General features: G+C 45.2%; 1 protein-coding gene across 1 annotated transcript in view; it reads left to right on the top strand.

Moving 5' to 3' along the window:
- LRRK1 (leucine rich repeat kinase 1) overlaps nucleotides 1-12,579 on the top strand; it is a 439,003-nt gene that overhangs the window by 177,269 nt on the left and 249,155 nt on the right. Inside the window, exons 3-4 of the mRNA XM_082253047.1 lie at nucleotides 1,241-1,404; nucleotides 3,712-3,883. Of these exons, the coding sequence (XP_082109173.1) occupies nucleotides 1,241-1,404; nucleotides 3,712-3,883 (336 nt within the window). The remainder of the gene's footprint in view (nucleotides 1-1,240; nucleotides 1,405-3,711; nucleotides 3,884-12,579) is intronic.

The raw sequence follows: 12,579 nt of genomic DNA, 5'->3' as shown, positions 1-12,579 counted from the left end.
CCTGGACTGGCAGCTGGCTCAGCATTTCAGCAAGCCGCTGAGAGCCTAAACCAGCCACTGCCTACCTCTCCACAGCCCAGAGCTCCAGTGAGTCCTGAAGGGGCAGAGCAGAGAGCTGGTGGCTGGTAGTTACTGGCTCTCTGCTCACTAAAGACTAAAAACTGAGCAATTAGTGGTCTTTGATCGCTCAGTTCTCTTGGTTGCCACTGAGAGCCTGAACCAGCTGATCCCGCCCCCCTCCACAGCCCTGCACTTTAGTTAGCACTGGAGAGGCAGAGCAGAGAGCTGGTGACTGATGGTCATTGGCTCTCTGCTCACTAAAGACCAAGAACTGAGCGATTAGCAGTCTTGGATCGCTCAGTTCTCTTGGTTGCCACTGAGAGCCTGAACCAACTGCTTGCTCCTTCTCAACAGCCTGGCACTCCAGTGAGCGCTGGAGGGGCAGAGTAAAGAGCTGGTGACTGTTAGTCACCGGCTCTCTGCTCAGTAAAGACCAAGAATTGAGCGATTAGCAGTCTTTGATCACTCAGTTCTCTTGGTTGCCACTGAGAGCCTGAACCGGCTGCTCCCTCCATACCCGGCACTCCAGTGAGCGCTGGAAGGACAGAGCAGAGAGTCGGTGACTGATAGTCACCGGCTCTCTGCTCACTAAAGACAGAGAACTTAGAGATCAGCAGTGTTTTGAGCGCTCAGTTCTCATTGTTAAGAACTACACATCAAAGTTACAAATCCCAACGTATTTTGTAATATCATCTCTTGCTTTTCACCACAAAGTTTTCAATTGATTCCTAATTATTCTAAGTTAAATGGACTTTACTGGTGTAGATGTACTGTTTGTGAGAAATTGCCAGGATATTCTATATATATCTATATATATCTATCTCTATATATATATATATATATATATATATATATATATATATATAATATAATTTCATACAGTAGAATTGTTTTTATTGATGATGATGCTTGAAGTTCATATACTAAATGTATATCTAAGAAAAGAACTGCCAGTTTCTATGAGCATAGATTTCTGTGATCAATGGGAACTGTCCTAGGCAGCTCTTCGCTCAAACTCATTGTTGGGTAAGATCCATTGTAACCCGTCTACATGTGTAATACAGCTTGTGTGGAAGAAAACGTTTTCATGAATTTTTGTGTATGTGTCACAAGTACACTTGTACACACTATTGCAGTACTTGTTATGGAATACCTAATAGCATGGTCCTTTGTCTTGCAGGCTCGGCCAACATGGGCAACAAGCAGGTCATTGCTGGAGACCTGGGGGTGAATCAGAGCCCAATAATAGCCGAGCTCCAGGCCATGTACTGTGAAGGAGATAAAGACAAAGCTCATGACCTAGTGAAGAGCATCTGTGAAGAGAACCTTCCACAGCAAGAAAAGGTGAGCCAGCGACTTCTAACACTACTGGTAATCTCATCGATCGTCTACCCCAGCAGTCCCCAACATTTTTGTTACCGGGGACCAGTTTCGTGGGAAGGCAATTTTTCAATTGGTTTGGGATGGGGGGGGGGGGTGTGGGGGTGGGGGTGCTGGCAAACCTCTCCTGCGCTGTATTTGAAGCTCCACCTCAGATCATTGGGCATCCGCCACCTAGATCCCGCACATGCGCAGTTTACAGTATGGGTTCGTGCTCCTATGGGGTTCGAATGCTGTCGCTAATCTAACAGGAGGCTGAGCTCAGGCGGTAATGCTATGGCCATAAGTACAGATCAAGCCTTGCTTGCCCGCCGCTAGCTAACAAGCCACAAACCAGTAGAAGTCTGTGGCCTGGGGGTTGGAACCATCTGATATCTACTAAAATAATTAGCAGAGTCTGGATAGTTTTTATATCCTCCCATGGCCTAAAATGGCAGCCAACATAGAAGAATAGGCTCATTTAAATATAAAACCACCTACTTTATACAGAAGATGAGATATTTTATCATTTTTTTTCCGTATCTTTAATCTGCATTTTTTTTTTTATTTGTTTTGTTTCTTGTGACAAAAATCACCGTTTTCTTCTTTGGACAAGAAATTACAGTAATCGGAGTATTCATAACAAAAAAAAATGCAGAGCTATTCTTATTGTGAAACTGCTTGTACATTCATTTTGTGGCAATGGGGGCAAAATTGAGTGTTACTAGGCTATTTTCTGTCCAGGTGGAATGGTATTTTTTAAGAAGAAAAGACTTAATCAGGAAAATACCATTATGTCCGCTAAAAGGAGCAGATGATCATTGAAAATAAACATATACTATGTATGTATATATATTTAAACATGGAGAACGCTGCACTCCTAACCCAACCAGAGTGTAAGTGTGGATGCTAAATGGCCTCGGTCAGTGCTGCTCCACAAATCACCCCCCTATGCATTTTGTCCCAAACACGGGGCTTAGTCATATCTATTGGGGGGGGGGGGGGGGGTGAACAACGCTGACTGAGTCTGCCATTTAGCATTCATACTTACTCTGGTTGGGTTGGGAGTGCGCTGTTCTCTATGGTAAATACTACTATGGCAGCTGCAGGCATCATTTAGATATTGTTTTTTTCAGCAGGCGATTTCCTGCAAAGTAAAAGCCCTCATAGCAGCTGTTTAGCCATTTGATTGCTTTTATAGGCAGCGGGAGGGGATGCCCCCCCCCCCCCCCGCTTCTCCCGGTTATAAAATGTTTGGGGGTTCTGAGTAGATTTATAGCAAGAAAATTATAATTTTTCGAAGAGGAATGCCAGAATTGGCAGTGGAAACCACTTATGGAAGTGGTTAGGTATTGGGCTGAGCAGTAGCAGAATATAAATACAGCTGGCACAGTTACTGGGGGCTAACGAAAAGCAAGTAGTGATTGGGAGCTTTCCAATCATGTGACCATTGTGGCAGCCAATCTCATGATCATAAACCCCGCCTCCTAACCTCTGTAACCCCTTAAAGGGCCAGAAGACGCTGACGCCAAGGGGGAATATTGTGTTCTCTTTAAGCCAGCATATTAATGCTAGGAAGCTGATGAGAACTCTGAATGATGCCTGTAGAGAAAAGTGAATGTGAACATTGTCATGGACGTACTGTGATCTGCCTCACAATATTTAGAACTTAAAGTGGTACTTATTAACTTTTACCGACAGGTAAGCCTATAATAAGGCTTACCTGCAGGTAAAATTAATATCTCCTAAACCTACAAGGTTTAGGAGATATTCGCCCTGCATGCAGCCGCTGACACCAGCGGTTCATGCGCTCTGAAGGTCCGGCATATATTGTCGGACCTTCAGAGCTCCTTGCCGGCTCCTTGCCGGAAAGTGAACTGCCGCACGGATGTGACGTCAGTGCGGCTCCAGGCACTCACAGCGCTGGAGACGCCAAACCCGGAAGAGACGCCCAGGGAAGATGTCCGCTGCATCAGCAGTGTCTGTGGCGACCGTGTCGGAGCTTCGTTCTAAGGTAAGTATTTCATAATGAGCTAGTATGGGATGCACACTAGTTCATTATGCCATTGTACTGCAGGGTTTGTTTTTTTATTTTTGAGGATACAACCGCTTTAACATGAGAACATATCGTATTCTCTTTAAGTAGTAATCCTGTCGGTGAAATAACTGAAATCTAGGAATTCTACTTGTGTTTGTAGACACACAGTGCAGCAGCGAGGGAAGTAACAATTTGTGAATTTTTGTTGTGTTAACCAGATTCTCATTAACAGACTGTGTTTTGTATGTGTGTAGCTCCATGTCATGAGAATCAGCGCAGCCTGTGGGGACTTACCATCTGTGCGCTATCTGCTTCACGAGGGTCAAGTCCTTTTACCGACGGAACCCAACGATGACAATCCAGCAGTAATTGCAGCTCATTATGGCCACGGAGATACTGTATCCTTGTTACTGGATTCCTTGGCAGGTAAAAATTACATTTCTCCTTTCTATTAAAAGGAACCTGTGCTGTGCTTTTGCAAAGCAACTAGTTAAAGTGTAACTCCACTTTCGTGGGGAAAACAAATAGCAAATAAATAGCAAAAAAATAAAAAAACAATATAGCGTATACAATTGCGACACAAATCATATTGTGATTGAAGGTTATTAAAAATTAACTTTCCTTTTTAATCTGCAGCTGTTGTAATATTCTGAAAATGCAATGCAATATGGCGACCTGGAGCTGTTCTGTACACAGAATGTATACTGACCACACCCCAAAAACATAATTTCCTGCTTGTGTGATTGGCTTTTTTTTCCAAAAGTCTGCCTAAGATACAAGTCAGATTTCTGGCATCCCCTGCACCAAAAATTTCATTTTTGGTGAGATACTCCCAATAGGAACACGTCTAAGGGGATGCAGGCCCAGCAGATTTCCTCATTAGTGCCCTGTAGCTTCCACAGCTGACAGATAATTATGAAACCATTACACCCACTCAGCACAAAGGCACAGAGGATCAAACAATATTTTTTTCAGAATAACAGAAGGTAGGAATCTGCAACAAAGTTTGTTACAATCCTTGTAATGTACAGAGATCACCCAGAGGGGAATGTTTTTTTTCTCAACAAAAGTGGAGTTACGCTTTAAAGTGTAACTAAGCCCCCAGAAATACTCAGCTCCATCTTCCAGCAATGTGGCGTTTACATCCCTTGCCGGGTGCCATCATCTTCTCCTGGGTGTTGGGTTTTCCGCCTCTTTATTGGCCAGTGAGGGTTAATGTCATCCCATGCAGGCACACGGTTGTCAGTCAATCCAGCATAGCCAGAGTGTGCTGGGAATTCACGGCAGCTCAGTGTGCATTCAATAGAAGACAAGCAGGTAGGTAAAGCCCCGTACACACGTACCGATTGTCGGATGTAAATATTCGGCCGACGACCGATCGGCCGATTGTAGGCTTGTTAGTATGATGCTTCCGACAGCCGACAGCCCATTTTCGGCCGAACAGAATCGGGTGTGCAGGCATTAAAATTTTTGTTGGCCAACACCAGAACGGCCGATTGTTCGCCAGTCAGTACAGATTTCGGCCGACAGACAGCAGATTAGCAAGACTGGGCATGCTCAGAAAAGAAAAAAGACAAGGAAAGTTCACCATCAAATGACATCACTTCTGCAGTCGGCTGTTGGCCGACAAAATTCGTGTGCAGTCTTTTGCAGTTTTCAACACACGACAGCCCTGGACAAAAGACGGCCGATCGTTCGGCCGATGATCAGTACGTGTGTACGGGGCTTAAGTGTGCGTTATTGCAGAAGAGACATAGCATGCAGCAAGTCTAATCTGCAATAAAGAGCTGCCTGCTTGCAGTTTAAAAAAAAAATTAAGTTTAGTTCCGCCTTTAAGGGCCTGTTTAAATCACTTCCGGTGTGGGAAACATGCACTTTCTGCACCACATAGGAATGGGCTGCCCTCTGTTCGATGTGCACGCATGGGTACCATTAATTGTTAATGGCACCCCAAATGCATCCTCGTTTGCAGGCACCAAGCCACACGATACCGCAGTACCATGTGATTTTGTGCGGCGCAATTTAAAAAGTCATGCATTCCATATTTTTTTTTCACGTTTCCGCACATTTGGCAGTCTATTGAAATGAATGGACTGTCAAACACATGCTACGCGGGTACATGCAAAACCGTGCGCTAACAGTTCTGTTGTGAACTGGGTCTGGGGGGTTAGTTTACCCTTACAATACATTTTCCTCATGCATTCCAGTGTTCCCAGAACATAATAAAAACACTGCTCAGATTTTGAAAAAGAAGCTTCCCTTCATTGTCATACCTGTATGCTGTCTGCATCCTCTCCCGATAAACTTCCAAGTAGGCAACCCCCCCCCCCATCCTGCACAGATATTCACAACTTCACAGGCTCATTCAAGGCCTGCACATGCACAATGAGCTCTCCCCTCCTCTGCCGCAGCAGCAGCTGAGCTATATGTTGTGTAGCAGAGGGAGGGAGAGCACACTGCACATGCACAGGTTGTGAATGAGCCAGAGCACTCACTCCTGCAAAGCCAGAGGCGTGTGCCCCATTTTTGCCATCTAGTGCAGGACAGGGAGGAGGGATGCTTACCTGGGAGTCTTTCAGGACAGGCTTGGGGTCATGGGGGCCTACAGGTATGTCATTGAAAAAGATTATTTTCTAAAAGCTGAGAAATGTTTTCTAATGTAGTGAAGATGATGGAGTACAATTTTATTGTAAAGGTGAAGTAACCCTTTATGGTAAATCCGGCTCCTGCAGCATGTTATATTTAAAGAGAAGTGTGAGATATTAAAATAACAAACCTACATACTCACCTGGATGGCTGCACTATCGATTAGCTGCTACTTCTGTCCCCTGCTGGCTCTGCACAGAGAACGGAGTGATCAAAGACCACTGATCACTCAGTTCTCGGGTCCGCTCTGAGCATTCCATCAGTCACCGCTCTGTGATCTGCCCCACCAGCGCTCACTGGAGTGCTGGACTATGGAGGGGGTGGGAGTGGCTGACTCAAGGCAGCGCTGAGAGGCTAAGCCAGCTGTCAGTCAGGCATCTGGGTGGATCCCGACATTATTGTTAGGATGCCTAAAGTGGCTCTGTGATGTCAGCCCACAGCGGACTTTAGCCCACTGTTGGCTGATTCTGGGTCACAGGAGGGTAGGACGAAGTGCACTCCTGTGACCCACAGAAGTATGGCCAAAAGAGCTTTGGCCATACTTATCCTTTTTACCCTCCTTTCAGTCCTCCACCCCTCCATTCCCTGCAGTATGTGACCTATTTAAACAGGCACATGGCATATTCTGTGGGAACTGGAAGTGCAGAATTTTTAATGTCTGCAGTTAAAATTTTAAACAAAATATACCACGTGGACTCTTCTGCTGAATTCACTGCTCAATTATGTATGCGTTGAAAGAAAAAGTCTATTTACGGAAGACAAAACTTGAAAAATGCACTTTGTTTAGAGGAAGTGAAAACTGTGTTTGGAAGACTTAAAGCTTTCTAAAAATACCTTTCTTTACAGAGAATAGCACACATGCAAAAGAAATGACTATCAAATATAAAGGCAATCAATAAATAAAAATGGGGATTTGGTCCCACCATATGGCCATATCGTGCTCAAGCCCACCACTACGTCAAAGTACCCCATTATCAGTGGGTCCTACACTATCCATAAAAAGGATGAATCCAGCCTCTCTATACCATTGGAGATACTTACTCCTTACTGGGAGAGATGTGCAACTGCACTATAAGGGCTCTTTCAGACGGCTGCTCCGCTGTTCTTCTCCGCTGCGAGACTTTTTTTTTTTTTTTTTCATGGACGGATGACATTTGTGTCATCCGCTCCGTGTATCCGCATATCATCCCATCCGTTTGCGGATGATATGCGGACATAATGTAAGTCTATGGGCATTGCGGATGTCAGCGGATGACACCGCTGACATCCGATTTTCCTTTCTTTCCGTTTTTTACACGGAGGGAAAATGGGGTTCTGTTCCATTCCAAAAAACGGAACAGAACTGAAAGGAAGAAAATCGGATGTCAGCGGATGGTATTCCGCTGACATCCGCAATGCCATTGACTTACATTATGTCCGCAAATCATCCGCAAAAAAATAGGATGATTTGCGGACAAGCGGAGCGGCCGTGTGAAAGAGCCCTAAGGGACTCCTCCTATATCTACTTGCTAGGGGACACTGATAGAGTACAGGTGTGGGAGGGTGGGGTGCTCAACCCCAGAGTCTGGTCAGACAGAATACATAACAAACAAAGAGCTGGGGGGCACACTCTGAACATGCATTTCTAAAGCTGGCGCAGCTACAGTATGAACCAAGCAACCAATGCTTGGTTTATAGCTGCATCAGCTTTAGAAATGCATTTTCAGGGTGTGCCCCCCCCCCAGCTCTTTGTTATGTATTCGGTCTGACCAGTCTTCTGGAGTTGAGCACCCCACCCTCCCCTACCTGTACTCTATCAGTGTCCACTAGCAAGTAGATATAGGTGGAGTCCCTTATAGTGCAGTTGCACATCTCTCCCAGTAAGCAGTAGTATCTCCAATCGTGAGAGGTTGGATTCATCCTTCGTTTTAGGGATAGTGTAGGACCCACTGACAATGGGGTACTTTGACGTAGTGGTGAGCACGATATGGCCATATGGTGGGACTAAATCCCCATTTTTATTTATTGATTGCCTTTATTTTTGATAATCATTTCTTTTGCATGTGTGCGCTATTCTCTGTAAATATGCATGTTGCTTGGTTCATAGCTTCACCAGCTTTAGAAATGCATGTTCAGGGTGTGCCCTCCCCCAGCTCCTTGTTTGTTTGTTAAAAATACCTTTCATCATATTATGTTTGAAACCATGATGACGATGATGATAGTCTTCTGCACTACAAATACGTAAAAATGTAAAGCTGAACAATGGGGACAAACACATTGATTTACTTGTAGCACCCTCCTAGGTAGGTGCTAGTGAGAGAGTATAGTTTTTGCTCTGTCTGCCTATCAGAGGAGCAGCAGGGAAATCTATATTGCTTTCTGCCTACCAGGGAGCAGGATCTGTGAGTTAGGTCTGCTCATGGTACTCAGTGTGTGATTCATCTGGTCTAGGGAGTGCTTCACACTGGTCCAATAGGGAGGCATATTGGATAGTGGAGGAAATCTGACCAATGGGTACACAGGCTTTCATACAGCCCCAGTGATTGGCACAGACTGTCTCAGTGCATTGTGGGGTGTGGCATAAAAGCCAGGAGCACATGTGCTGCGGGGTCTTTGGCTGGTGAGCAGAGTCCTAGAGGGAGGGTGGCGACTGTCTACTCCTCTGTAGCAGTGGCACGCGGTCACAGGCAGTCGGCCTAAGGACCAGAAGGAAGGAGCTAAACCCAGAGGTCCATGAGAGCTGACTGGAAAGGTAGACACACTAGAGACCCTCGAAAAACAGTATCGTGAATACAGGGGATCGTGTCCAGGGGCCTGACTTGAGGGGGGCCACCCCAGTGTAGGATAGTCAGAGGACGGGTTTCAGCAGATCGAGTGAAAGGGGGTACTAGGAGTGTATCCCGAAGATAACTCATCCTAACAAGTCATCCGCATAGAGGCTTAACCCTAAATCCATCTAAGTGGCAAGGTGAATCAGCAGCCTGGCTGCATCTTCAGACAGAAGTCCTCATTTATTGTGAATAATTCAAGTTGGAGTATCCCACTCTTCCCTTCTCCCATTCCTAATTTAAAAAAAAAACACAAAAACAACTACATCCCCTAGACTGTTCATTGACTGAGCCAGAGAGTAAAGAGTTAAATTGTGCATGCTGCAGTTGCTACCGGTAACCCAGGGGGAATCTCAAGGTGAACAATCAAGCAGTCTTCGGGGGGGGGGGGGGGGGTGTGTCAGTGCTACATTTTTATCTTTCACAATAGCGACAAAGGATATAAATCCACTATGTGCTGCTAAATGACTTTGCAAAACCAGATTTAAAAAATTGGTAAAATTCCCCCTGAGGGCTTTAATGCAGCTAAGAATAAATCCGACAAATACAAAAAGTGTCAAAAAATTTATGTAAATTATATTGTTACAAAAATTAAAACAAACTTCGGGTTCTTTTACACGGGCTGTCCGATCAGGTCCACCTGTCAGTATTTTGGGCGGACCTGATTAGACCCTGCAGTCTCCTCTGTGGAGTAGCAGGTGTGTCCGCTTGAGACCTGCCCCCATCCGATCCGATTCTGCCCGCAAAAACCAGACAGATGGTGATCCTATTTTCCATCTGTCTGACGGATCGGATGAAAACAAACTGGTGGTCCATTTCTATAGAGGAGAGTGGGATTGTGTCCATGTCCGCTCTGCACAGAGAGCAGAGACAGACCGGTCATCCACCTGCTCAGCGGGGGATCAGTGGAGCGATCCCCCGCTGAGCAATCGAAATCCGTAAACACGGAGGCGCCCATGTGAAAGGACCCATATATATCCCCAATGTAGCGAAAAGATATTGGGGTTGATTTACTAAAGAAAAATATACTCTGCATTTCTCAAAGTGCAGTTGCTCCAGAGCTTAATAAAAAAGGTAAAGCTTCGCTTTGCAAAGAATACCCAATCACATGCAAGGAAAATTAAAAAAAAAAAGAGCATTTTTGCTTGCATATAATTGGATGATGGAAGTCAGCAGAGCTTCTGCTCATTTACTAAACTCTGGAGGAACTGCAGTTGCAGAGTGCACAGTCTATTTGCCTTTAGTAAATCCACTCCATTGATGACCCTAAATAAGCCAGGCTTTGGCTATATTTATACAAGAACTTCCAAATAGTGATCCTGCCAGAAAGTACCTTCTTCTGCAGAATGTATCAGTTACAGGTATGGGACAAATCATTCACCACTGACAGGGGTGCTTACAATGATCTTTTTATGTAAAACCTTTATCCCAAACGGAGAAAAGAAAAACATTTGGTTATAAAGTGTGAGCTGGAGCTTGCCTTCAATTTGTTAGGATATATAAATCTGCTAGTACATTTAAAATTCCCCTCCCCTAGACTGACGATGCTGCTGTCCAAATGTGCCCTCTACGCTCCTTCATCCAGAGTGGGTACACTCTAAAACAGGAAAGGGTTGATTTACTAAAACTGAAGAGTGCAAAATCTGGTGCAGCTCTGCAAAGAAACCAATCCGCTTCCATGTTTTATTGTCAAAGCTTAACTGAACAAGCTTAAGTGAAATTCTGATTGGCTACCATGCAGAGGTGCACCAGATTTTGAAATTTCCAGTTTTAGTAAGTCAACCCTGGAGTGTGTTACTGGCCAGATCAACAGGTGAAAACAGAGGACAGCCTGTCCCACTCACTGATACCTCTCCCACTGACCACCAATGTAACGGAGTCCTCCTAATCACCATTGTAAGAGGGCACCTCTCCCACTGACAACCAAAGTAAGGGGATCCCCTTCTAATTGGTAATGAAAGGAGGCACCTCTCCCACTGACCACCAATGTAAAGGGGTCCTCCTACCAATAAAGGAGGCACCTCTCCCACTGACCACCAATGTAAAGGGGTCCTCCTACCAATAAAGGAGGCACCTCTCCCACTGACCACCAATATATAAGGGTCCTCCTACTAATAAAGGAAACATCTTTCCCACTGACCACCAATATGAGGAATCCCTACACTGACTACCAATGGGAGGAATCAATACACTGACTACCAATGGGAGGAATCACTACACTGACTACCAATGGGAGGAATCACTACACTGACCACCAATGGGAGGAATCACTACACTGACTACCAATGTGAGGAATCACTACACTGACCACCAATGGGAGGAATCACTACACTGACTACCAATGGGAGGAATCACTACACTGACTACCAATGGGAGGAATCACTACACTGACTACCAATGGGAGGGATCCCTACACTGACCACCAATGGGAGGAATCACTACACTGACTACCAATGGGAGGAATCGCTACACTGACTACCAATGGGAGGAATCACTACACTGACTACCAATGGGAGGAATCACTACACTGACCACCAATGGGAGGAATCACTACGCTGACCACCAATGTGAGGAATCCCTACGCTGACCACCAATGTGAGGAATTACTACACTGACTACCAATGTGAGGAATCACTACGCTGACTACCAATGAGAGGAATCACTACACTGACTACCAATGTGAGGAATCCCTACACTGACTACCAATGGGAGGAATCACTACACTGACTACCAATGTGAGGAATCACTACACTGACTACCAGTGGGAGGAATCACTACACTGACTACCAATGGGAGGAATCGCTACACTGACTACCAATGGGAGGAATCACTACACTGACTACCAATGTGAGGAATCACTACACTGACTACCAATGTGAGGAATCACTACACTGACCACCAATGTGAGGAATCCCTACACTGACCACCAATGTGAGGAATCACTACACTGACTACCAGTGGGAGGAATCACTACACTGACTACCAATGGGAGGAATCACTACACTGACCACCAATGGGAGGAATCACTACGCTGACCACCAATGTGAGGAATCCCTACGCTGACCACCAATGTGAGGAATTACTACACTGACTACCAATGTGAGGAATCACTACGCTGACTACCAATGAGAGGAATCACTACGCTGACTACCAATGAGAGGAATCACTACACTGACTACCAATGTGAGGAATCCCTACACTGACTACCAATGCGAGGAATCACTACACTGACTACCAATGTGAGGAATCACTACACTGACTACCAGTGGGAGGAATCACTACACTGACTACCAATGGGAGGAATCGCTACACTGACTACCAATGGGAGGAATCACTACACTGACTACCAATGTGAGGAATCACTACACTGACTACCAATGTGAGGAATCACTACACTGACCACCAATGTGAGGAATCCCTACACTGACCACCAATGTGAGGAATCACTACACTGACTACCAGTGGGAGGAATCACTACACTGACTACCAATGGGAGGAATCACTACACTGACTACCAATGTGAGGAATCACTACGCTGACTACCAATGAGAGGAATCCCTACACTGACCACCAATGTGAGGAATCACTACACTGACTACCAATGTGAGGGATCACTACACTGACCACCAATGTAAAGTGGTCCTCCTTATAATTACCAATAAAGAAAAC

Source organism: Pelophylax lessonae (assembly GCF_965119305.1).
Source record: "Pelophylax lessonae genome assembly, chromosome: 4".
Classification (NCBI taxonomy): domain Eukaryota; kingdom Metazoa; phylum Chordata; class Amphibia; order Anura; family Ranidae; genus Pelophylax; species Pelophylax lessonae.
Note: the sequence above shows the minus strand (reverse complement) of the source record. Positions and strands in the feature narration are given on the sequence as shown.